The sequence below is a fragment of the Copadichromis virginalis genome, linkage group LG12 (assembly GCF_057382275.1).
Source record: "Copadichromis virginalis isolate Kocher_CV1m ecotype Utaka linkage group LG12, C_Virginalis_male_GT1.1, whole genome shotgun sequence".
NCBI lineage: Eukaryota > Metazoa > Chordata > Actinopteri > Cichliformes > Cichlidae > Copadichromis > Copadichromis virginalis.
In genome coordinates, this window is record NC_140629.1 from 28,791,952 (window position 1) to 28,816,605 (window position 24,654).

Sequence of the window (24,654 nt, forward strand, 5' to 3'; positions counted from 1 at the left end):
TACGGAATCAGCATTGGACAAATCAGTGCCTGTCCTGCAAGAAAAGCGCTAAGAAAAAAAAAAAAAAAAAAAAAAAAAAAACCGGCAAAAGCACATAAAATGTATTTTATGCTTTATCTGACATTTACCAGAACAAATTTAGGGCTCTGCTGGGTTTTTTTTTTAAACCTCCCCCTTGCAAATGGACTGTTGTTCTGATAAAAGCCCAAATACAATCATGATAATACGTCATTTTAGTTTACTGGTTTTAGTTTTCTGTTTAACTTGTTTTTAGGCAATAAAGGCGCGACATACTGGATAAGAAGGTTTTTGGGTGAGTTTTGTATGTTTTTGTCCCAAATTTATTTTAAATTGTCCATTGCACTGTTCTTTTTCTCCACCTCCGTGGTTTAAAGTTAAGATTTGATAACCCAAAAATGTTTTATGAGTTGACTTGACAAAAGTAAAGTACAGTGGATCTGAGAATTTGTAATAAATGTTAGGCAGCATATTTATTTTAAACATTTAGTTAAATGTAATGTACCACATACATATTTAGCCAAGTATCAGGGGTGATTTGTAGCAGGAGGAACAAGTGTGAAAGGGAAGGTCTAGATGATAGTGAGACTTCTTGTGATAGATGGTTTGGAGACAGTGGCACTGGCAAAAAGACAGGAGGCCGAGCCAGGAGAAACCGGGATAGGGTGAGACGGAGGCAGATAATCCACCATGGTGACTCCCAACAGGAGCAGCTGACATAAGATCTTTATAAAAATGAAGTAAGCCAAGCACACAGGTTTCGTTTTGACGTTTATTATGTTGAAAAAAAGAAGAGAAAATAAGTCATATACACACAAAAATTAAGAGCATCATTTGGTAAGACATGGTGAATCTTTGAAAAATACTTTGCATACAAATAAAAGAAAAATCATTTCATATATATTTTTCTGTCACACAGCATATCTTCAACATAATAATCTTCTGTACCCTAAATCTCTCAATACTGTACTAAACTGGTTCCAATTTTGGATTCGAAATATTTTTGCTTTCACTTCTACTTGACTGATTCTCTTAGTCTGGAAAAAAACAAACTCGTAAGACGGCCCCAAAAGGTCACTTCCTGCCACGCAATTCTCTTTCAAGTAAACACTTTAGCCGATTCCAGTGAGCTGAAAGTCATGAGCCAACCTTCAGTGAGGCGTAAGGAATGTACCATTCATAAATAAATACTTACTTTTACTTCAAACTGAGAAAAATAACACAAGAAGAAAGAGAAAGCACACGTACAAGGAGTGTCAGATCACACAGTACCTTGAAGATTTATAGTTTTGATAAAAGTTGGTGAATTGAGGTTGTGGTAAACAGATTGCATCACTGTAAACATTGGCTGACATCTGCAGGTTCGGGATCTCGCTGCCACTATTTGAAGGAGGGTAAATTTGGCACTTTTATGCTGATGTCACCAATGTTGATGTTTCTGGGCATTTCCGGGAGGTTCATGTTCTTTACAGCTGATACGGCACGAGCGGGCGCTCCTGCAATACCGGCCTATACACACACACGCACAAAAAACACACACAAGGAGGGTTGATAAGACAAACCAGTGAAGCAGAAAACATGCCGTTACAGGACGAGACACTGAAAAGTGAACACTCGACACACACAGTGCTAAACAAAGTACTAGACAATCAACTGCTGACAAAATGCAAAAGCACTGACAGCTCCTGAGACAGACAACATGTGCAAATGTACATTCAGATGCCTTCATAGCTTCATACGCACATGCATTATTTTTCTTATTTTCTCAAGAATGATTGGATCACAACCAGAGCCAATTATGCGTCAACGGTGAGGACATACTGTACTACACCATTCACTGATTTTGAGCACTACTTCACATTCATCAAATGGACAAAAGGCAGCATTGCTTGGAAAGTGAACCCACCGGACTCTTGAGGACCGATAAGGTTAAAATGGAAGGAGAGAATTGGGTAAAGCAGAAGAATGGATTTTGATATGAAGACGGTAATGATGTTCGGATAGATAGGTGGGTAGATTTCAGAAAATGTACAATGTTTGCTTTAGGAGTAATAGTACAGGTGATACTATACCTCTAGTGAGTTGAATTACCTCTGGGAGCCTACACATGACAATAGCTAACATTTTTCTGTCTAAATACATATGAACAAAAAAAAAAAAAAAAATAGTGTGTCATTTGCATGTGTGCTGTGTTAACTACTGATGATAGGAAAAGGCTGTAAGCCTACTAGCACTAAACTACAATGGGAGATCTGTTTTCAGTTACAGAGGAGGCACTTCACTCTAACACAATGAATCTCAATGTGAAATTATATAAGAGAAATTGAGCGTTTTTAAAGGGAAGAAACCAGCCAAGTATAGTTTTTATGATCAATAACACAGATCTGAATACTGAATGATTTGATGTTTTTGTCTCAAGTACGAGCAGACATTTGAGAATCAGTGCGGTTAGAGAACCCCCAGCTGAATCTTTGGAAGACAGACCCAAAAATGACCAAAAGGATAGAAAACTGCATGATCGCTGCCTCGCTAGAAATGAACACCCTTGTAAATAATTTCAGAGCCTGACACGCAAGGTACGCTTGGAATGGAGATTAATCCACTTCATGTTTCATAAGGTTATTTCAATAGGCTGTTTGTCTTAGGGGGTGTCCCTCCCTCTGCCAGGAGTCAAGGAGACTTGTGTTAGACGGAAAGATAACCGTGTCGTTAATCGAAAGGAATGCTGAGCCAGCAAATTGGCTCAGCATTAACAGTGAAGGATACTTTGTTGCTTTGCAGCAGGTCGCCTGAAGGCCTGCTGTGCAAATCCATTAGAGTGGGTTTTTAATAAAGTACTGCGTGACGAACACACACAGAAATAGCAACGCCAGCTTCGTGTCACATAACTGCAGTTTGATTCTGTGCTTCATGCAAACAAATGAGCCTTTTGAAAAACTCACCCTGGGCTCAGTCTCGTTCATAAATGATATCAGTGTTAACCTGTAATTTAGCATGTAGATTGAAAACCCCGGGAAACAAATGAGTTACTTTTGTCTTCTGGCTCTGGTAAAACATGTGAAAAATCACCTTCCAGCTCCTCCAAAGCTCGCTGTGCATGTGTAAAAACAATGTTTCACTGTTTAAAAAGGGACATTTTTGCTAGAAATGTTCTTGGCTTGGACTTCTATTATTATATTGTTTCTGCTGCGCAACACACAATCCTACAGTAAAGTCTCGAGCCACCCCTCATTTCTTTATATTTTGCTTCCAAGCAAAAATTGGTGTTTAACAATAGTTCTCCGTGCTGCACCTAGATCCCATTTTCCAAATAAAAATAGAACTCAAGACTTTTTAGCGAATAGCCCAGTATACAATCCCAGACAAACTGCACTTTGGTGACCTTTAGAGATACTAGTTGGTTTTACATAGACAAGGTAAAACATTTCTTTGTTTCTATCTATGCAAAGCTAAGTTATCCACCTGCTACATAAAAACCACTCACACATAAAACTTGTATCTTTTTATTTAGTTTTTTTTTATTAGAAAGACAGCATGCTACTACATCTCTAGACTGCAATTTCAACGACCGCGACCGTTTTTGTTCCTGATTAAGGAGGGAAACATTTTTGGGTCTGCCACGAAAGATTCCTACTGTATGTTAGTGACGTCACTTTACTTCAACATGGAGGGCCATATGAAGAGACTCAAGAGGGTGGGGGGTGGGGTGGGGGGTGGTAAACTGCAGTTAAGGTTACAGTACTTGGTTGTAAATTTAGCAGTACCTGTGTCTACCTGTCCTGCCTGGTAGACTGAAAGATAAACGTCTGTAAAGAGAGAGAGAGAAAGAGAAGAATGGAAAGAACTGGACAGGGTCAGGAAAAAGAGGAATGAGGAATGTTAAAGCAGATTAAAGTAATTACAGTTTATCTCCACAGGAAAAAAGTGATAGGACCTATCATACACCACAACTGTAAACTGTATACTACAATTATGTATAGCTGCGAAATATAGAGATATTACGTGACAAGAACGTGCGTTTTGAAATGCGATTAATATCATAATCGTTCCTCGCCAGTCGTGGAGAAGAACGGCTCGTTCCTCGGTCTCCAGAGACTGACCTATAATAGAACGGTGCCACTTTCAATTAGCATCAGTGTGATAAACGAACTCTGTGGTCTACGATAGGTCCAAGAGGGAAGAGACAGAGCAGCTCAGATGATCGTAGAACAGTAAAAGATCTGCTTACAGAAGGTCAATCGAAAAGGAAGAGTCTGTCTGCTTAAAATCACACAATGCAGCTCAGATTATTAAAAAATATATACACTTTTTAAAAAAAAAGAAAAAAAAGGAAATCTACTGTTAGAGCACACAATTAATCAGCCAGTTAAAAACCTGAACATGAAACCCTTCAGTTTGTCAAGGAAGCAAACAAAGTAGAAACAAATTTGTATGACTTTGTGACTTTCGCTGTAAGAGTAAAACAGGATTTCACCAAAACTCTGACTCAATGCTGATACATTACTGCAGCGTGCTGCAAGTACTTTGGAAACAAAGGGCCAAATCATTAGTGCAGTTCGATTTTAGGACTATCAGATGCTACAATCCACATTATTTTGCAAATAAGTGATTTCATAAAATTGTCTCTGGCTGTCTGTCAAATTAAACTTTTCAATTCGTAAAATGAATGTTTCTCTGCTAGCAAAAGCTGTGTGCAAAGCAAAGCAATGTCCTTGCATAGAGCAGTTATCTAAGCAAGGACACTGGCTTGTAGATGCAAGAAAACAAGTCTGAAAAGCATTTACTACAACACGGACAGCGCAGAAACTTCACATTCTCTTCTAAAATAAAGAGCATATAAAGACACAGCCTGGAACCAGCATATTTTCACTACTGTATTTCAAATATAGATGATATGGCTGATTTTATGGTCACTGAATCTGGAGGTGCTTTGGAAAATGGTACAGTTAAGTCTTCATAGAAATGGTAGAAGTGATGACTATGGCTGTATAGTATACTGAGAGATACAGGAGAGAATATGTTGAGTCTTGATCTGAGTTGAGAGCAGTGCAGCAGCAGGAAAAGAGACCAAAAAAAAAAAAAAAAAAAAGAGAGCACAAACACTCAAGAGTGGGTAGGGAGCATCCACAAGGTCACTGGAGAATAGCATGCAGGGTGCAGCATACACACATGCCTGCATACTGTATACACCACCTCAGAGTTTGGCGGTAGCATCAAGACATACAGTTGAACTGTCAGGGTCACGCTTACCTCAGACTTCTCCATCTTGTTCTGGGCATCCACCTGCGTGATGATTTCATTCATGTTGGTCTCCAGGACCATCCCACCCATTACCATCTCGGCCAGAATGTTGTGGACCTGAGAGGAATTACCGGTAGACGTGAATCTAATCGTCACGCAAAACTTTTTCCTCATACTGCAGCATTACAGTGCTGTGAGAAAGTCTTGAGACACCCCTTATTCTGTGTATTGTTCTGTATCAACATGACATGTCTCGGCATGGTGTGTGGGCCTGGATAAAGAAATGGGAAAAATCCAACAAAGACCTGACTGATACATCTGGCCCTTCGCCTGATCCATCTACTGTTTGTCAAAGCCTCATCGGAAACAGTCTGAATGCAAGGGTGGCTGCCATGAAGCCATTCATAAGGAAGGAAAATGTGGAGAAAAGACTGACGTATGCCAAACTGCACAAGAACTGGACTAAAAATCAGTGGCAACAGTTCTGATGGAGTGATAAATCCAAATGTGACATTTCTGATTCAATTCTCATCAATATGCACAGAGGTGCAACAGTGAGTGTCAAAAGCCATCTTTAAAACACAGAGGAGGCTCTGTGACGGCTTTGGATCTTGACAAAATTGATGGAATTTTGGACGTAAAAAATCACCATCAAATTTTGAACCACCATGCAAAATCATCTGGAAAGCATTCAAATAAAAGCTTTGGTTGTCCTCCAAGAAGCCTGGAGAATTATTGCTGAAGATTCCTTAAAGAAATTCAAAGAAAGCTTGTCTAAGAGAGTTCAGGTTGTACCAAATATCAATTTTCAAAGCTGTTATTGCCTCACATACTTCATTTCCAAGTTTGCACCCATTTCCCATTTTCTTTGCTAAATATAAAAGTAAAGTATGTGACCTTTCTAAGTGTTTTATTCTTAAAATAACAATGCAGGGATTCTTCTGGTTTTTGTGGCTCCCCCTTAACCAAGTTTAACCAGAACCAAAGCAGGATTGCCTGAATTATCAAACAAAACAATGAGGGTGAATAGACAACATTTGTAGCCAAACTACAGTTCAATCTCAATCGGTCCCCTAAACACTGAATTAACTATATAAGAACAAAAATGCCGCTACACAACATGTTATGGAACAAGGCAGGTTATCAAATTTTGTACCATAACATGAGTCACTAATGGCTACAACTGATTTCTGATTTCATAGGAGGTCGAGGTCGTTCCGAGGCTCAAACAAATGGTATTATAAACATGTTACATCACAAAGAGACAAATGAATTTATTACCTTGTCGACATGGAAAATTAAGTCAAGCTCACAGACGTTCTCAAAGCACTTGTCCAGCGTTTCCACAAATACCTGCAAACAAAATAGAAGAAAGGGCTTGTAGACCTAAAGGAACACAGTCTGCAAGAAAGATCCTGAAAGCACACCGACAACTATGGTGAAAGAGACGGTGGCATTATTGTTTTTCCCAGGCTTTTACCTGGATTAAGTCTAAAATTCCTAGTTCGCTCTCTGAGGAGTCGACACAAAAGACAAAGTACAATGTGGCGTAGTGTCTGTAGATCAGCTTGTAGTCTGATCCTCCAATCAACCTGAAAAACAAGAGGCAAGAAAACATTAGAGAAATTGCTCCTCATGAAATATATAATGAGGCCTGTCAGGCATGCCATAGAAACTACGCTCTACTATACACTTAGATAAGGGAATCTTAATGTATGCTAATCTTTTGAACGTACGCACAAGGTTCACAGGGAGTTTAACACTCAGAGAGAACTCTGAACCCTGAGAATGACCTGATTTAACTAGTATGAAGTAAACACAGATAAAGACGTGAAGAAAAATAACAAGATCTTTTCAGTTATTATGAGTCAGTGTAACGGTAGTACACAACATATACAAGCGTGAAAAGATAGAAACTGGTAGTGGTTATTCAGCCTCTTGCTGGGTTTGATAAGAAATCACAGTTTCTGTTAACAACAGGAAATGTAGGAACTCTCCCTCGGTATTATGCAATTATTAAATAAAATGAGTAAATGAAATTAGTTTTGGGTTGTGGGCTTTTTTATGCGTTTGTTGTGCTCTCCATTCAGTGACTTGATTCTTATTAGGTTTTTTTTGCTACGTATATTTTTTTCATTACCCTTCAATTTTGCAAAGTGTAATGAGACAAAAAAAAAAAATATGCAAGAGCAACTGCGAGCAGTGGTGTTTCACAGCTCCACGCCTAGTTCCTCATTCATGAATGTTAAATGAAGATCAAACGAACACCGTTGCTATTGATTGCCATTCATACAGCCCTCCGAGCTTTCCTTTGGAGAGTGAAATTAAGTCCTGTAATGTTGCGTCAAAGTCAATTATCTTCTGGAGTAGATTACTTCCACTAAAGCCTGCTTCTTTAGCATTTAGACACAGTCGCGTATGCACAAACAGGCTCAACCGAGCAACCTCATAACTTACATTCCTCCTTCGAGGAAATTGCAGACATTCTCATCTCTTTTTGAGACCAAGTGGAAGGTTTCCCTGATGATCTGTTGCTCTGTGTCTTCATTCTGGAGGACGAATTAGGAAACAACAGGCTGTTAAACACAGCGACAGTAAACAACGTGATGTTTGCCCACTTAATTGCTTCCAGTGAGCCAGTTCATTACTATTAGCCAGAAGACTGGTCTGACAGGATATTAATGGTTCCTCTCACCTCTCCCTTTTTGTTTTTTTATTAAATACGTGTATTCCTAAGTAGCTAAAAATAAAAGATTTATATAACAAACACATTTTTCAAAATCAAATATACAATACCCAGAGGTCACAGAGGCTCTTACTAAACCATGTCAGGGAGGCTTATCTCTGCAAAGAGATGAGATTATGTTCAAAGCATTCAATATCCTTAGGCATGTTTGAATGAATAAGGGAACAAAATCTTCTTCATCAGATTGTTCTGTCTTTTAAATCATATTGAGGGCTCACAGAAAGGATCTAAAAAGACAGTCTCTGCGCTGTCAATACAAGCTCAACAACCTTGCTAAAAATCTGCTTTACTGCAACTCTAACAATGACACAGTCTCACCAAAGGGTGCTAACGTCCTCTCTGGATCTTTAACAGTTCAGTGAGTAAAGGGAGAGCACAGGGTGACCAGTATGCAGCTGGCTAAAAATCAGTCATGTGATGTGCAGCATGGGACTTAATGATACAGTCACAAAGCAGAGCAGAGCAGTGAGCCTATTGCAGAAACAGCAGCAGCTTTTAAACATGTCAGAGTTTGAGAGTTTCCCCATCTGGTTACATGAACCTGCAAATCTATTTGAAATTCTGGAGGTTCACAAGCAGCAACACAGTATAAGTTACATTTAAGGACCAACAGGAGGCTAAATAAATAACACGATAATATATGTTAACATATTTCATGTGGTAGCCAAACACACCAGAAACCCTAAGATTATAGAAGGAGATTTTTAATTACTAGTATTCAAATTTTAAACCGTTAAAAATATTACCAGGTGAAGCGATTTTCCCGTTACGATACCGAGAAAATCGTTATCAATAACGGCCACCAGAAAATATCTGAGCCCTACTCACCTTTTTCAATCCCCCTCCACCTGAGGACTAACCAGTTATGGTGAAACCACACCCACTGTAACAATTGTTGGAAATTGATATCACCATGGTGACAAATGCAAGTCAAAACAATGATCAAAACTACATATGATGGTCCCTATACAGCATTTTCCATTATGCAGTAGTTAGTATGCCAACGGGGGGCCAAAGAAGGTCAGCCAATGAGCCTGTGACACAGGACATGGCTGCCTAAGGCTCACTGATGTACAAAGAGTGCAAAAAAGATCTACTACAGCACAAGATGCTGACAACCCTAATGCTGCCTGTCATAGAAAGTTGAACCTTTATTTGTATGGGGCCTGTGTAGCCACAGACCACCACAGAAACCACCAGCAATGAGATCAGAACAGAACAGTGTAAAAAGGAGAACTGGTCTGAACATTTACACCACATGTGCCATCAGGTCTGTGTTGCATTATTTACCTGTGGAAAGAAGGCAGCCAGTTGCACTATAGGAACTGGCTTGCCAGCATAGCCATTGTGTTATACTCTGTGCAACATCCAACTGGGAAACGGTGGCTGGCAGTTATGTTTATGCTACATTAACAGATAGCGTATATCCTTTCACTGCAACAGTTTTCACTGATGCAGATGTGTTATTCAGCAGAATAATGTGCTCAGCAACACTGCAAAAAATAACTCTGGAATGGGAATATGACAGAGGTCAGCGTCACTGTGCTTGATAGCACAGGACACCTTCAGAGCTGTTTTGGAGGTCAGAGCTGTTTTGACAGCCTGGACGAAGGGGAGCTACAAAATATTAGGCAGGTGATTTTAATGGTGCAGCTTTCACAGTGCATGTTCATCCACCAGCCTCCACTCATGGGTCTGCACATCTCTCCTAAAGCATGTTTTAGCACATTGTTACTTTAACACGAGAACCACGACGTCCTCATCAAAAAAAATAAATCATAAAATAAGCAAAGCAACTTTTTTGTAAAAGCAGTAGCACAAAAAAAAGTCTATACTGCTACGTAAAAGTTATGGCTTACATTACTTACTGATGATGAATGAATTATATATAGGGAGAATTTTTATGTGCACATATTTCTCCCTCCTCTCAGACTGGACACATGCTTTGGGTTTATGTCTGAGCCAGCAGGCTGGCTTTAACAACCAGAACAACGCCTCTTCAGCTCTGCCACTCAACGCAGACACACACACACACACACATATAAGGCACAGCCACACTAAGACAAACAACATACCGAGGCTTAACAATAAACTCTTATCAATTAACCGAGTCCTAAAGATAGTTTTCACAGTCAGTCGGATGTGTGAAATTGTATATGCAGCCAGCCTGTAAGCCGACACCTCAACTGGTAACATAACAGATGGCATCTACATGGACTACTTCTAATCCAATCAATTTGTGTTTACCCTCCTGAAATACAAACGCATTAATGTCCATCTCAATAAATAATTATGCAACATGGAAAATGAATCTGAACAAATATTTATATGGTTAAATTCATTTGCTGCTTTCTATTTTGAAACCCCTTTTAGAGATTCTGCTTTTTCTGATTTCTGATTCTAAAAATGATGCATACTGCCAGACTGACTAATCAATCAAATTACCACTTGGTATATACTTATGTTTTTAAATACAGACTGCTGGGTGATGCCCATCATCTGTTTTCTTAAATCGAATCTTTTCGGGATGTTGTTCTACCCTAAAAACATTCAGTTATCTAGACTGAGATCAAATCGGAAATCTGCATTTATGAGTTCCAGCTGAATCCATCTCCAGTGCTTCTAAATCCACTATTGAACAGCGCAACAAAACTCACATGTGAAAAGCAGGTGCTTGGAAAGTGTGCAGAATTTTTAAGCAGGTTCAACTTTTTTCTGGCAATTCATCTGTTAATCAACTTTTGTTTGTGTGTGTCCCCAATTTGTCCCCAAGAGTTCATTCAGGGAGCTGGACCAACGCATGTGCAACCTTGTTATTGTGATACCTACATAAAAAGAAGGCGGCCGTCTTGAGGTATAAATCCAATTATAAGATCAAGCCAGCACAGCTCACACAGCAAATGACATTACATAACCTGGCATTTGTTCCCTGTAGCTTTTTAAACAGAGCAGGTAGCCTGCTTTAGTGATGCCAACTTACAGGCAATAATCTCATGGCATCAGTGATGGTGATGGGATGGACTGAGCACGAGTCACTCACAAGGGCCACAGCTATTACAGTCATGTGACACAAACAGTAAACCTGCTTCGGGCTGTGCATCACACAGACTGTATATAGGCTGCATGAGATTAGATTTAATAAGCTAAGTGAATAAAACGGAGCTCACTCCTGTTCACGCAGCCTCAGCGGGAATGTGATAGCCTCGCTTCGGCTTGCACACGTTTAATTATTCATATTTTTAAAGGCCAGCGTGGATCAGAGTGGCATCTTATAGCCTACATCAGTTTGAAACAACTGCACATTATTGAAGTACCCACAGCTTCCCATTCAAACAGTGTGCAGCACAGTGTCATTAATGCTGACAGTGATTGAATTTTTTTAAAAGTGTCCTCAGCACAGCTGTACAGCTTGTGATATTTTTTTTAAATTAACCGTTTCCACGTTGACCCGTGAATCTTACATATGTGCAGCAAATAAATGAAAAATATTAAGAAGAAATTTTCACTCACATAATGTTCGTAGAATTTAGAAAGCCTTGGTTTGCCGTGGTTGTTGAATATTAAAATGGCTTTTATCATGATTGTAGCGGATCAGAATGAGGCGGGGAAGAGAAAGGGATCAGTCTGCGAAAGACTGGTGTCCGTCAGCTCCGGTGAACCCAGATCTGAGCGGGATTCACGGCTAAAGCCCGTCTCGATTTAAGGTTAGTAAACGGGATAGCTTCGAGCTACACTCTGCTACTCCTTCATCGTCTCTTTACGGAAATATTCCACGTCAAGGACCAGTCATGCTCTCCTCCTCCTGCTACAGCAGCCGAGATGGCTCAAACTTTGCTGTGGGTAAATGCAAATCACGGGGTTAAAAAAAGAAGAAGAAGAAGAAAGAGCGTTTATTGATTTGTTCCTCATTCTAAGAGTGATTCTCTCCACATCCACTGGGGTCAGCCCAAGCATTTTCTTAATCACTGAACTTATTTTACTGTGATCACCATTTTTAATATTAAGTTGATGTTTCTTCATCTTCTTCATCTTAGTGGAACTTAGATTACCCCTAAAAAGTCCTGAAAACTTATTAGAGTAACTTTAAAGGTAGGATAATATTCATGACAGTGACATCTTTGGCCAGTTAACCTAAAGCACATATCTCTGGACAATGAGATGCAGGTGGTCAACGGCGTCACCAAGGGGGGCGTGGCCACTGGCCAGCCACCAAGATTATCCTATGTTGCTAATAATGTTAATAAACGTGATTACAAGAGAGCAGAAGGCACCCAACAATCAATCGATCACTTAAAAAAGATTATTATGGATTTCAAATCTTTTATCTTATTTTCATCTTATTTGGTTAAATGTTGGTCACTATTTTCAGTGATATCAGCTTTAATAGCAGGAAATTAAGTAGGTATATAATAAGCTATATTTGACAACAGCATAATAAAACTAGAAATTTTGTTTTTAGTGTGCCACACCAATATTTTTAGTGGCCCCCAACTAGCCACCCCAATGAAAAAATTCTGGAGGTGCACCTGGGTGAAGTAACTAGAGGAAATCCACCCAAGCACCCGGGAGAGCATGTAAACTCTACACAGTTTCAAACTAACCGTCTTGCCATGAAAACACAGGACTAACCCTGAAGCACTGAATGCCAAATGAAAATTTTATCCAAAGTTCGCAAGGTTGATTATCTGGGAATATTTTATATATTGTTAGTGCATTCTCCAAAAAAACCTGATTGAAAGAGGTCAACACCAGAAAGCTTCTTCTTTCTATAAAAAACATGGCAGCACAGCTTATGTTTGCAAAGCTGTCTCTGAACTTCTGAAGGACGTGACCGAAGTGCTGATGTCTGTCATATTTCACAGGACCACATTTGGCAAAAAACAAGCACAGCTTATCAATGCAAACACTTCATACCACGTCAAGTACAGTGGTGGAGGGGTGATGATTGGGTATGTTTTGCAGTCACGGGACCTGGGAACCTTGCAGTCATTGATTTGACCATGAACTCCTCTTTATAAATATCTCTATAAATATACATATGAGGCCATCTGTCCAAAAGTTAAGGCATGGATGAAACTGGGTCGTGCTACAGGACAATAATAGCAGCAGCAAATCTAAACCAGAATGACTGAAAAAGAAAAATCAAGGTGTTGCAACAGACCACTGAAGGTACAGACCTCAACTTGGCTGAAATGCTGTGACAGGAGAGCTGTGCATAAGCAAGTGTCTGCAAACCTCAATGAACTGAAGCAACATTGTAAAGAAGCTTGGCCAAAATTCCTCTACAACAATGTGGGAGACTGACAGTCATACAGAAAACAATTCCTTCAAGTTATTGCTGCCAAAGGAGCTTCTCGAAGCTACTGAATTCTGGAGTGTTTTTGGGGTTTTTTGCAGGGTTTTGGGGGGGCTTTTTCCTCAATGTGGGCAGCTCCACCTTGGTAATCAAGATTCAAAGTTTCAGCCACAAGGTGGAGCAAAACTTCATTTTACAATGCTGATGTGGCAGCTCAGAGGAAAACTTGGCACATTGTGATGCAAAGAAAGTTCTCCACTCTTGGTTCTAGTAAACACGAACATGATGCTTCCTCAGACAGGTTGGATTTTCCTCTAAAGTACAGATATGTGTTGAATGACAGAAAACAAATGCAGAGTATTCCTGCTGGAAAAACCTGAGCTCAGCCATGGATTTAGACTCTAATCTGAAGTCAAAGTAAATAAATAAAACAAATGATAACAATTAAGTTTTGTGATAAAATTAAAAAAACAACAACAACAATTACATAGATTTATGTAAGTTATGTATGAAAAATGTAAAAACTGTCTTTTTCATCTCCATTTGAGCATGACATGGTGACCAAACTTAGCTCTCTAGTATCTTTTTATCTTTTATATTTTAATCAGTCACTGCACTGTACAAACTATTTATTCATTTATTTATTTCCCGTATTGACACACACTTTTGTCACACTTTATTTTTGAGACAAGCATGTGGAGGACTGGAAAAGAATCACCTGTGTGGAATGTGTTACGTGTCTTAAGAAAAATGTGCATTAAGGTGGGACTCACTGATAAACAGCTGCTAGAACACAGTGTGAAGATATTGGCAATCTCATCCAAAATATTTCTCTGACTGGTTCTCTTTGTCTCTATTTGAAAGGAAAAATTTCACAGACAAGAAAATGAAAGCATTTAATCTTTTTGATCTCCAGATTATGTCACATTTTATGATCACAAAGGTGCATAGATTTGAATCAACCTTTATTTCCACTTATGCTGACAATCAGCTGGTTATGTTTGTTTATGAGTCTCCCATCATAACATATCCTGCTCTGGTACTTTTCCACCAGTGATAACCTACACCCAGGAAAGAAAAAACCCCAGTCCGTGCTCATTGCACAATCTGTAATTAAGTATTCACCCTTTTTTTTTTTTCAAATAGATAACAGCTACTTAAGTTGCCTTCTTGAATTAATTATTTTATTTTATTTTTATTTTTATTACTGGATTGCATTTATTAAAGGATTTTCTTTTTCTTCTTCTCTTTGCATAGTTTATAATTTACATATATAAAAACTTGTTGTAGCTTTTTTATTTTTAAAAAAGCAAGCATTTTTTCAGTACATCTCTACAGTATTAATCTAATGACTTCGTGAAACTAAATCACTTCATGCAACTAAATCAAAGCTAAGCTAAAGACAAACACTATTAAAATATACAGTAATATATGCAGACACACATTTTATGTCTCCCATAACATGACTGCTGCCAATCAAACGTTTTTCCCACGTTTTCTCCTCCATCCTGATTCAGTTCTGGAACAAATGGATCAATTCAGAGGAGAGCGCCCACAAAAAGAGGGGAGAAAGGCCATTACTAGAGGAATGTCTCGGTGGGAGAAGAAAAGGAGACAGAAAGACACAAGAGGTGTCTGTGTTTTGACAACGTGGTGGAGCCGGCCTCAGAGAGGATTAGTCCAAGTTGTTAAAGTGTGAGATTAACGGATATCTTAGTCAGAACATACAAAAACATAAAATTCACCTCTATAAAGTAAGTGTGGTGAAAATACAACCCCGTGTTTCTGTAACTTTCCAGCGAGAGAATATTCAAAATTTCAATTGGACTGTTAGATGTGGGCGTTCACCATTTTCCGTAATGGTACAGTCCGTCTCCAGCTCCCCCCCCCAAAAAAAAAAAAAAATTTGCGGCGCCGGCCTATAAAAACTAAAGGACTGTGCAAACTAGAAAGTCTTCACCACCTGAAGTTTTAACTGAAGCGACATACCTGAGAGAGAAAAAAAAAACTCTCCTCTTCAGCAGAGCGATGGAGCAAACCGAGGTGGTCAAACCAGAAACCCTGGACGACTTGATAAAAATCCTGCACAGCATTTTCGAGAGTGACTGCATCAATGTTGAGGAGGTTCAGAATTTAATGGAGTCATATGAGAGCAATCCTCAGGAGTGGATGAAGTATGCAAAATTTGACCAATACAGGTAAAATATTCGTGTTTCTGTTTGTTTTGGGGGTTTTCAACACCTACCCACCCAGATATTCCTCATCTATGCTGTTGTCCTTTGGACTTTTGCACCTTGACCTAGTGTCGTGTTGCTTTATCGATATTCAAAATTATATTACTCTATCATGTTTTTGTTTACCCTAAACATGTGTCATGAGTCCCTTTTCTTTCCTTTTTTAAATTGAAAAGGTACTCTTGAAAAAAAATGCTGTGGCAAACTTCTGCATGCATTTGCTCAGTAGCTAAAAGCATTATTTTTTTTGAATGAAAGCGGCTGATTTATTTATTTATTTTCATTTAGGTGACAAAACTGCTGCTCTAAGGTTTTACTTTGAAAAGAAAATTGCTTGGCCTATATTAGTGTGCTTTATTTTGAAAGGTCGTGTTACAATGAGGAGATATGCAAACCAGTTCATTCCTCAGTTCTCTGTTCTATTCAAAACTTTAAAGAGCCCCCCCGTCCCAGTCTTTTGATTAGTGAGGGTTCAATGGAAGGCGGGTGTGTGCCATCCAATCAACACCGAGAACTGATACACACCCGCTGATTTTTGGCAAATGGGACAAGTTTGGTCTCTGCCGGGCAGACTTTCTTTTTCCAGCCTGGTTAAAATTGTTGAGCAATAAATTTCAAACAAAAAGTATAATATTTCATTAAATCTAGTTCAGGAAACAAATTAGTTTTATTGCCTGAACCCTAACCAAAGTGTGACTGAAAATTTTGAATAGTCATTAAAAGAGCGTTTTTGTTTTGTTTTTTGTTTGTTTGTTTGTTTGTTAGAAAGTCCTGAAAGCCACTAGTTTCCCAATCTCACAACTGCATCTGCTTGCTAATGTTTGCACACGTTGCAATTGCACAGTCCAGAAAATACAGGCCTAGTAAGAACACAGACACAAAAGTGGAGGGTATGAGGTTTTCTGTATGAGGACTATTGGACAATGATTAAAACTCTTCTGTTTCTTTGTGGGTTCCAGCTGGATGACGTGAAAGCTTCTTGGATTTCCAAAATAAAATTGATTTGTATTAATGTAATGTACAGCTTATTGTGAAAACGTTATTTCAAGTCAATCATCAGTTTTCTGCATTTAAGAAAAGAAAAGGAATTTAATCACTTGAAAATCAAATATTATATTTTGACAAGACATTTAAATCAAAAAAGCTCCAAACTGCTTGTAAATTCAGCCCTTCACTCCTCTGTAACTGTATAGTTGTGACATAATGCATCATATTTTTCCATGTACATTTGACATATTTCTCATTCCTGCAGATACACAAGGAACTTGGTTGATAAGGGTAATGGGAAGTTCAATCTCATGGTTCTCTGCTGGGGTGAAGGCCACGGCAGGTAAGATATTTGTATCTTTAAAAATAAATAACATCATTATAATTCATATAAAATAATCTGATCAGAAAACTGAATTTGTTTAAACCTTTAATAATAAGATTTCTGTTTCGGGGTTTCAGTCATGTTACAAGCCTATACTCTTAGATACTGTAGGCCACATGGCCATGTTTCTCACTGGCAATTATTGCATTAGTTAATAAAGATAACAAAGTCCAATGTTCTACACACTGACAGATTATGTAAATAGACATTGTTTGATATCTTATGTCCCACTTTGTCAGCAAATGTCACCTGATAATTCCTGGATGTGTTGCAAATCTTTTTATATGATTACGTATTAAAAGATGCAGATCAGCAGCTGTCTTTTTTTCACACAAGAAAAGACTGTTTTATCACATGGCTGTACCAGTACTAGTGTTTTAAAACAGGGACTTGTTAAGTAAGACTATTCTGGGAATTTCTTGTTTTGTTCTCTTGAACATACAGTATTGGTGATATGATATGGGGCATGACTTCTAAACATAGCTGTTCAAAGTATGTTTAGCTCTTGCCGTGAAAACTTAAGATTTGCCTCGTCTTCCCAATTTTTATTTTTATTTTTTAACATCCTCATCATCTTGTCTAATTTTTATGAAGAGAGCAGTGTTGTCATATTCTGACAGTGTTCTTTAACGCTTTGCAGTAGTATCCATGACCACACAGAGTCCCACTGCTTCATGAAGCTCCTGCAGGGTCAGCTGAAGGAGACGCTGTTCGAGTGGCCAGAGAGCAAATCACACGGCGATATGGTCCAAAAGTCACAAAGAATTCTTCAGGAAAACAAGGTTGCTTACATAAATGGTGAGACACCAAACTGTCTGACTATCTTTTTTTTTTAAACCAGAGCTTGTTCTCCAACAGAATTTAGATCTGTGCTGATACCTTGATATCTGTCTATGGAGTCATTTTAACTGGTGCTTCATTTTACTCACATCTTTATTATGCCTATGCAGTGTTCAATACAATAGACCAAACGAACGTATGTGATCATTCGAGATATGCTAATGTGAAATTTCCTTGAAACTTAGGCAAGGCTGTTAAATGTGTGGCTTCTCTGTCAGCGTGCAGTAAAACCCAAGTTTCCAACCTCTGCAGTTACATAATGTCTAATTGGTCTCACAGGCAGCTGTAAATTTACAATGAACTTTTTCTTTTTTTTTTTTTTCCTTCAAATCCCTGCCTGGCGTGTATGTCCGTGAGGCAAATAGAGCTCTGGTGTCATGTTTCTGCCTTTAACTGTTGTTGAGCCATGTTTTACAGCATTCCAATGTTACAGGTATGCTGTTTGTTCATACATGTGTACGTGTGTGTGTTTTAGACTCCATTGGTCTGCATCGTGTGGAAAATGTCAGCCACACTGAGTGTGCAGTAAGCTTGCACTTGTACAGTCCCCCTTTCGAGACCTGCCAGACATTTGACCAGCGGACAGGACACAAGAACTCTGTCAAGATGACCTTCTGGAGCAAATATGGAGAAAGGACTCCATTTGTAAGCATTTTTTTTTTTTTTTTTTTTTTTTTTTTTTTTTTTAATTACTTTAATACACATAGATTGAGTGAAACCTTCCGATTCATGCTTTGACACCCCCCCCCCCCCCAGAAAGGCTTGAGTACTGAAACTTAAAACTCACAAAGATGCATTTGTCAGGTGCATAAAATCAAATCTAGTCAGCGTGCATTACAAATTACAATGTAGCTCTGTTACTGTACAGTGGGCACACTGCTTACTCCATTCCCCGCTTCCCCATGTCTCACCCAGCAAAAATACCTTCTAAGCAGGAAATGGGAAGAGCTAATACTTTCTTGCTTTTTTCATTAAGCAGAGCCCATAAAGAATGAAGGCAGCACTCCTTTAAGATTCAAGAATTAGTAGAAAGTTTCCATTTCCTTTACTTTATTGTGCTTCCAAATGCTTCAGCTTTAACAAAAAGTTGCTTGAGTGAACAGAAGAGTTAGGTATTGAACATATAAGAGTGTTAAAGTTCAGACAGACAGAGGGAGAGAATAATCAATAAAGGTCAATTTATTATAAACTAGAATCAGCTCGTCAAGGTCTTCAATAAATTAGTTATTAATAATTACACAAAGGGGGAAAAACAAGACCAATTACACTGTCGGACCTCCGCCTGTTTTGGCCGCCCTGCCAAAGAGCATCAGCCTTATCTTAAATCTACAAGTTGTATAAGCATACCTTGGTCATAACACTGTTAATTAAGTTCATTTGATTGCAACACCAAACATGCAAGATAAGATAAGTATATCTGTGTGAGCACACAGTGAACCTAGCGCGGCATACGTCCATAGTTCTCAACAACTGTTCGAGGCTATTTTACAGACATTACATGTCTCCGTTTAGACCATGACTGTAAACATTCCTGTTTTAGCTTTGCTCAGGACTTGACATAAAGGAAAATGTGACCTTATCTTAGTCTAAAATTGTCTTTCTTCCCAACCCTTTCTTAGGAAACCACAGTTTCGCAAGAGAACAACTAAAGGGCACCAAAAGAGACTCCAGATGATGAAGACATTTGAAGTGACAATGTTATGATATTGAGTCAACGGGAAACTGCTGGTGAAGCGAAAATGTGGACCTATGACTAAGCAACCTATTTAAAAATCAGGAGTTGGCTAGTTCAAAAGGACAACCCAGTAATTAGAATGGCTTTATCACTGCCCAGTGTGAGCTTGGCAAATACTGATGAGCACAGGACGAATGCATGAATAGGCTTGGACATGGATTGAATCTGCCTTTTGTTTGCTGGGCCTGAGGAGACCCTTTTCCAATAACAACATTCCTGTCTATCCATGACCTGTGTAACCACACTGTGACGTTATGGCCAATAGTCAAAGACTAGACCTTTAGATTTTCCTAAATTTTATGTATTTCCAGATTTTTTTTTTTTGGGGGGGGGGGGAGGAGGAGGATCTTAAATCTGGTTTGATCTCAATGATGTACTTTTATAGTTGTATTTACTGTTGATTTACGCCACTGACAATTGTCTTAACACCTGTTGAAAATTGTAATGAAATGTAACATTGTTTGTACAGTCTAACAAGTTGGGGTTTTTTTTTTTTTTTTTTTTTTTTTGCATTTGGAAAATTAGTTGTAAAGCTTTAGTGCTGCGTTGTTTTTAAAGTGTCACGCTTGTAATTTATTTGCAGGATCTTACGTACACTGAAAGAGTGTTTAAATCTGCTCTTAAATGTGTTCATATTAAAGGTTTGACCAGGCGAAGTGAAGCGACTACTTTTATTGGCAGAAAATATATTTAGGTTACTTTCTCTCGGGATTTTAGCGTATTGTGATTGTAACTGCATTTGTTTAGTGTTTAACTTCACAGCAAACCACTTATTATAGTGCTGTCAACATGCTAGTTTTCTGATGCAGTAATTGATACATCTGGCCATAACTGAAGTCCATTAAACACCATTATTGTTTGCAGAAAGTTTCAATCTGTTTTGTCTTTATTTTTCATGTTCTGAATTTTCTTCAATGCTTATTGTTATTCATAGATTTTTTTTTTTTTTTTTTTTTTTTTTTTAAGCTTAAATTTCGTTGGATAAACCTTTACAATCACTTAAATCGTATCTTTCTAACCAGGTACAGTATTAGTAATGAAACCTGTGGGTCGATAACATTTGGCGCGTTGGCTGCCTGTATGGAAATCTACATTTGGCCAAAGTATATTTGGGGTATTTGTTGCCTTACAAAATTAAAGGTGGGTCTAACTGGGATCTTTTAAAAATCAAACAGAAACCATTTTTAAATATTAACCAATCATGTAACCATGAATAACTTGCTGTCTTGTTAGGGTATTTCAGTCCGTCCTATCATTTGTTGTGTTTGATTTTTTGTGTTTTAGGATGCCTTTTGATTTTCTTCTGTTTTAAAGATCCATTTGGGGACGGGCATTGCAGACTAGATTAGGCAATAAATGCTGTGGTGTGTTCCCTGATTCATGTTACATACTTGTCCTTATGTAAAAATGAACAAAACTAAGACAAACTCAGTCACTATACTCACAAATTCTGCCTAGAATTCCACATAGTGTATTTGAGAGACATTATCAAAAGTTTCAGCGTTACAACACCAAAGCAACACAGTGAAGTTTGAATTTCTAACCTTTAATATCTCCTGCTGATGTATTATACACTCACAGGCACTTTATTTGACACATTTTGTCAATACCATGTCGGAGTCCCTATTCTTCATGGTATTAAGTTGAAAAGGTTCCTTGGAGATTGTATTTCATATTCAAATGATCGCATCACACAATTTCTGCAAAATAATCAGCTGCACATAGCAAACCTCCCATTCCACTACATCCTAAAGGTGCACTGTTGGATTAATATTGGTTGTATATGGAGGTCATTTGAGTACAATGAAATCACTGTCATGTTCAAGACACTTGAGATAATCTGACTTTGTGACATATCCTACCGGAAGCAGGCATCAGACAATGGGTACAATGGGTGGTCATGAAGTGATGGCCGTAGTCAGCAACAATACTTTGATTAAACATTAAACCCTCACCACAGGCAACGTGGTGGCATGGTGGTTAGCACTGTTATCTCACAGCAAGAAGGTCCTGAGTTCAATAATACCATCAGGCTGGGATCTTTCTGTGTGGAGTTTGGATGTTGTCCCTGTGTTTTTGTGTGGGCTCTATCCAGGTACTCTGGCTTCCTCCCACATTCCAAAGACATGGAGTTAGTGGGGTTAGGTTAATTGGAAACTCTTAATTGCCCATGAGTGTGAATGGTTGTCTGTCTCTATGTGTTAGCCGTGTGACAGACTGGCGACCTGTCCAGAGTGTACCCTACCTCTTGCCCTAAGACAGCTGGGATAGGCTCCAGCAGCTGCAGCTCACAGAATATTTTCTTTTTTCCCGACCATTCTCTCTAAATCCTTGAGATGGTTGTGCAGGAACAGAGTAGAACTTAGCAGACCGGCAGATTCTGAAATAAAGTTCAAAGTCACTTAAACCACCTTTTTCCCCATGTCTACATGACTTGAGTTGTTGGCATGCCATTGGCTGAGTAGACATCTGAAACAAGCAGTTGGATGGATATAGATAATTTGGTGGCTCTATATACAGAGCGATGCAACACCCGTGCCAACTCACTGATTATATCTTCATAGTCACATAAAAGTACTCCAGCATTATATTTGCAGGTGACAATAGCATGGTACCAGCATGCAAAGAAAGCAAACAGCTGCATTGATGTACACGTTTCTATGTGTACTTTGGTTAGAGGGAAATATTGATTGGCCATTAACTTGACTAGCAAAAACATTTTGGTAAAAGTGCGCTGATAACAATATTAAGGAACCAGAGATCAAGGTCTGCTGCATTTTACTGGCAAGCCAACAAGTGTATTAAGTGTACCACTTGTGAATCAGAAAGATAACATGCTACTGAAAAGTAAAGCGTACGTGCACAGAAACAGCAGGCTTCATCATGTTCCCTGTGTCAGTTTCACATGCCCAGTTAGACTACTGCAGACTATTGCAGTCAATGACCAGATAACACAGTAGGTAATAGTGCACGAGGTAAGTGCACTTTAATCTGTTCCTCTATGTTGCATTTTGGGTGTTCTTTGCACAAACATATGGCTTCTTAGTCTCTGTCCTTTTATTCATTTTTGTACATTGTATAATGTTATTTGTATATAAAAAGATGACAATGAACAGTGTAGTTTCCACAAGATAGGAAAATGAGTCAGTTTACGCAAACAGGAACAAATGAAATGTTTTCATACTCATATAAAAGTGACAATTTTGGCCAGAAGGTTACATATCCTCATCATGTGCATGAATATCATGGTCATTTTGGGCTTTTAATTATTTCATTGAGCTGTTCTTTTTCCAGGGTACAGCACACATCTTTATCCCTCTGGGGTCCAGGGTATAATTGGCCGTTTTTGACTACTTTTGATTTTACCTCTATATTTCACCTTTAAAATATGTTTTTCTTGCCTTGTTTGGTATCATTATTTTCGGCACAACCTCAAATATCTGAAATTTGAGTTGTTTTTTCATTTTGGTATACTATATTAGCACAGTTGATCTAAATTCAGACAAAAAATTCAAAATCCGAGTAGAAAAAAGTTATATTTTTTTACTGTAAAACCTACAAACATGTTTAACGAATCATTTTCATGACTTGAAATGCAAATAGAAATTGTACATTTCTAAAAATTATGCACAAGTTTTGCAAACAACAAAGTTATACGGTACTATTTACCTAAAAATGCAGCCAAGGCCTCAGGCGTTTTTTATATAACTATTTAAATCTATTTACAGAACAATCAGGTGTGCTGTATCAAATAAGAAGGCACACAAATTATTTGTGCCAGTCCAAAAAATGTAGTTTGTGTTCAGTATAAGACAGAGGAGAACACCAAAGGCCCAAACCCTGCAGGTCTGACAGCAGTTGCATGAGTCCAGTTTTCCGTGTGGGAACAGCGTTTACACTGGAATCTGCCTTTGACGGCTTTTTTAGAGCAAATATGAAATTCAGCAGTATAACTGACACACAATACAAGACAATAACTACACAACAAACTAACTACAGCCTCCAAACACGCTAAACGTCACTAATGTCTCACATATGAAAACTTGCTCTCTCTCTCTCTGTCTTCTGCTCGCCCGCTTTCCGTCGCGGGTGTCACTCCTAAAAACTTCCCCCTTCTCCCTAAACAACAAAATGTCACATGTTGCCTTATCCTTTTTTTCGTTTGGCTGACATGGTAAACTCTAACACCAATAGGGAAGGGGTGTTTTTTCTTTTTTCACTCGTAAGCTTAGAGTGTTTGCTAGCGCTGTCTGTAGAAAACGCCGTTTTTACCGTCCTTCCCGCTGTAAACACCACTGTTTTGTTCAGAAAAAAAACATCGGGTGTATTTTTTTTATCATAACTCTGGTTTTACGTGGCCCATCGACACAATTCAAAAACTGGTATATATTTTTAAGTCCGCACTTTCGACCCAAGTTGAAATGGAGACTGTCGTGCTGCACCTTGTAGCTGTGTCGTCTTAAATTTGTCATTTGATGTTGACGCGCCGGCGTGTCCGGCGACCTCAGAGGGTTAATGACTTAAAAAAAAAAAAAGAACTATGTTCATAAGTTTGAAATCACAATCCATAAGAGTCTAAAGTATACATATGCAGACATGCACTTACTTAAATCCTTTAATAACTGGTGCTAAAAGTTGTACAACACATATTAACTCCACTTTGAATTGACCTCTCATTAATGATCATGACTGGCTACAACTGGTAGTTTCTCTCTTTTCGCATAAAAGCCTTCAAGCTCCACGGAAATTTGCAGCTGACCACATGGACAAGCTAAATATCTTCTGGAGAAAAGTGTAATTGACAAATGAGAGAGATTGGGCTATTTGGCCACAGTGACAATAGGTTTGGATGAGTAAAGTTGAGGTTTTCAAGCCAAATAAGTCTCCGGGCCAGTCTTGGTAGCCGGGGATCAGTCCACCAGGGCATCCGCTCCTGGCTACCGCCCGGCTCACAATGCACCCAACCCCTACGGTGCCTCCTGCTGGTGGTGGGCCTGCAGGAAGATGGGCCCATGTCCCTTTTTCGGGCTGGGCCCAGTTGGGCCCTATGAACTAAGGCCTGGCCACCATATGCTCGCCCTCGGGCACCCTCCCTGGGCCTGGCTCCAGGGCTGGGCCCCGGTAAACCTATCCCGGGCAGGGTAAACTGTTCCTCCGGTGATATTCTCACAA

General features: G+C 38.8%; 2 protein-coding genes across 3 annotated transcripts; one reads left to right on the forward strand and one right to left on the reverse strand.

Moving 5' to 3' along the window:
• Positions 1 to 772: 772 nt before the first annotated feature.
• Positions 773 to 11,823, reverse strand: ap3s1 (adaptor related protein complex 3 subunit sigma 1). 2 transcript variants are annotated; one of them, XM_085475833.1, is made up of 7 exons: positions 11,516 to 11,823; positions 7,717 to 7,808; positions 6,740 to 6,851; positions 6,541 to 6,612; positions 5,269 to 5,376; positions 3,783 to 3,824; positions 1,464 to 1,527 (listed from the first exon to the last, which is right to left on the reverse strand). In XM_085475833.1, the coding sequence occupies exons 1-6, from the start codon at positions 11,582 to 11,584 to the stop codon at positions 3,789 to 3,791; spliced, it is 489 nt and encodes a 162-aa protein (XP_085331959.1). In that variant the 5' UTR covers positions 11,585 to 11,823; the 3' UTR covers positions 1,464 to 1,527; positions 3,783 to 3,788. The 2 variants fall into 2 exon arrangements, with proteins under 2 accessions (XP_085331958.1, XP_085331959.1); XM_085475832.1 differs by lacking the exon at positions 3,783 to 3,824 and having other exon boundaries at positions 773 to 1,527; positions 11,516 to 11,822.
• A 3,413-nt stretch (positions 11,824 to 15,236) lies between these two features.
• Positions 15,237 to 20,349, forward strand: cdo1 (cysteine dioxygenase, type I). Its single transcript, XM_085475834.1, has 5 exons — positions 15,237 to 15,499; positions 16,788 to 16,865; positions 17,548 to 17,705; positions 18,223 to 18,392; positions 19,367 to 20,349. Exons 1-5 carry the CDS (start codon positions 15,330 to 15,332, stop codon positions 19,394 to 19,396), a joined length of 606 nt encoding a protein of 201 aa, XP_085331960.1. The 5' UTR covers positions 15,237 to 15,329; the 3' UTR covers positions 19,397 to 20,349.
• The last annotated feature ends 4,305 nt before the right edge of the window (positions 20,350 to 24,654 follow it).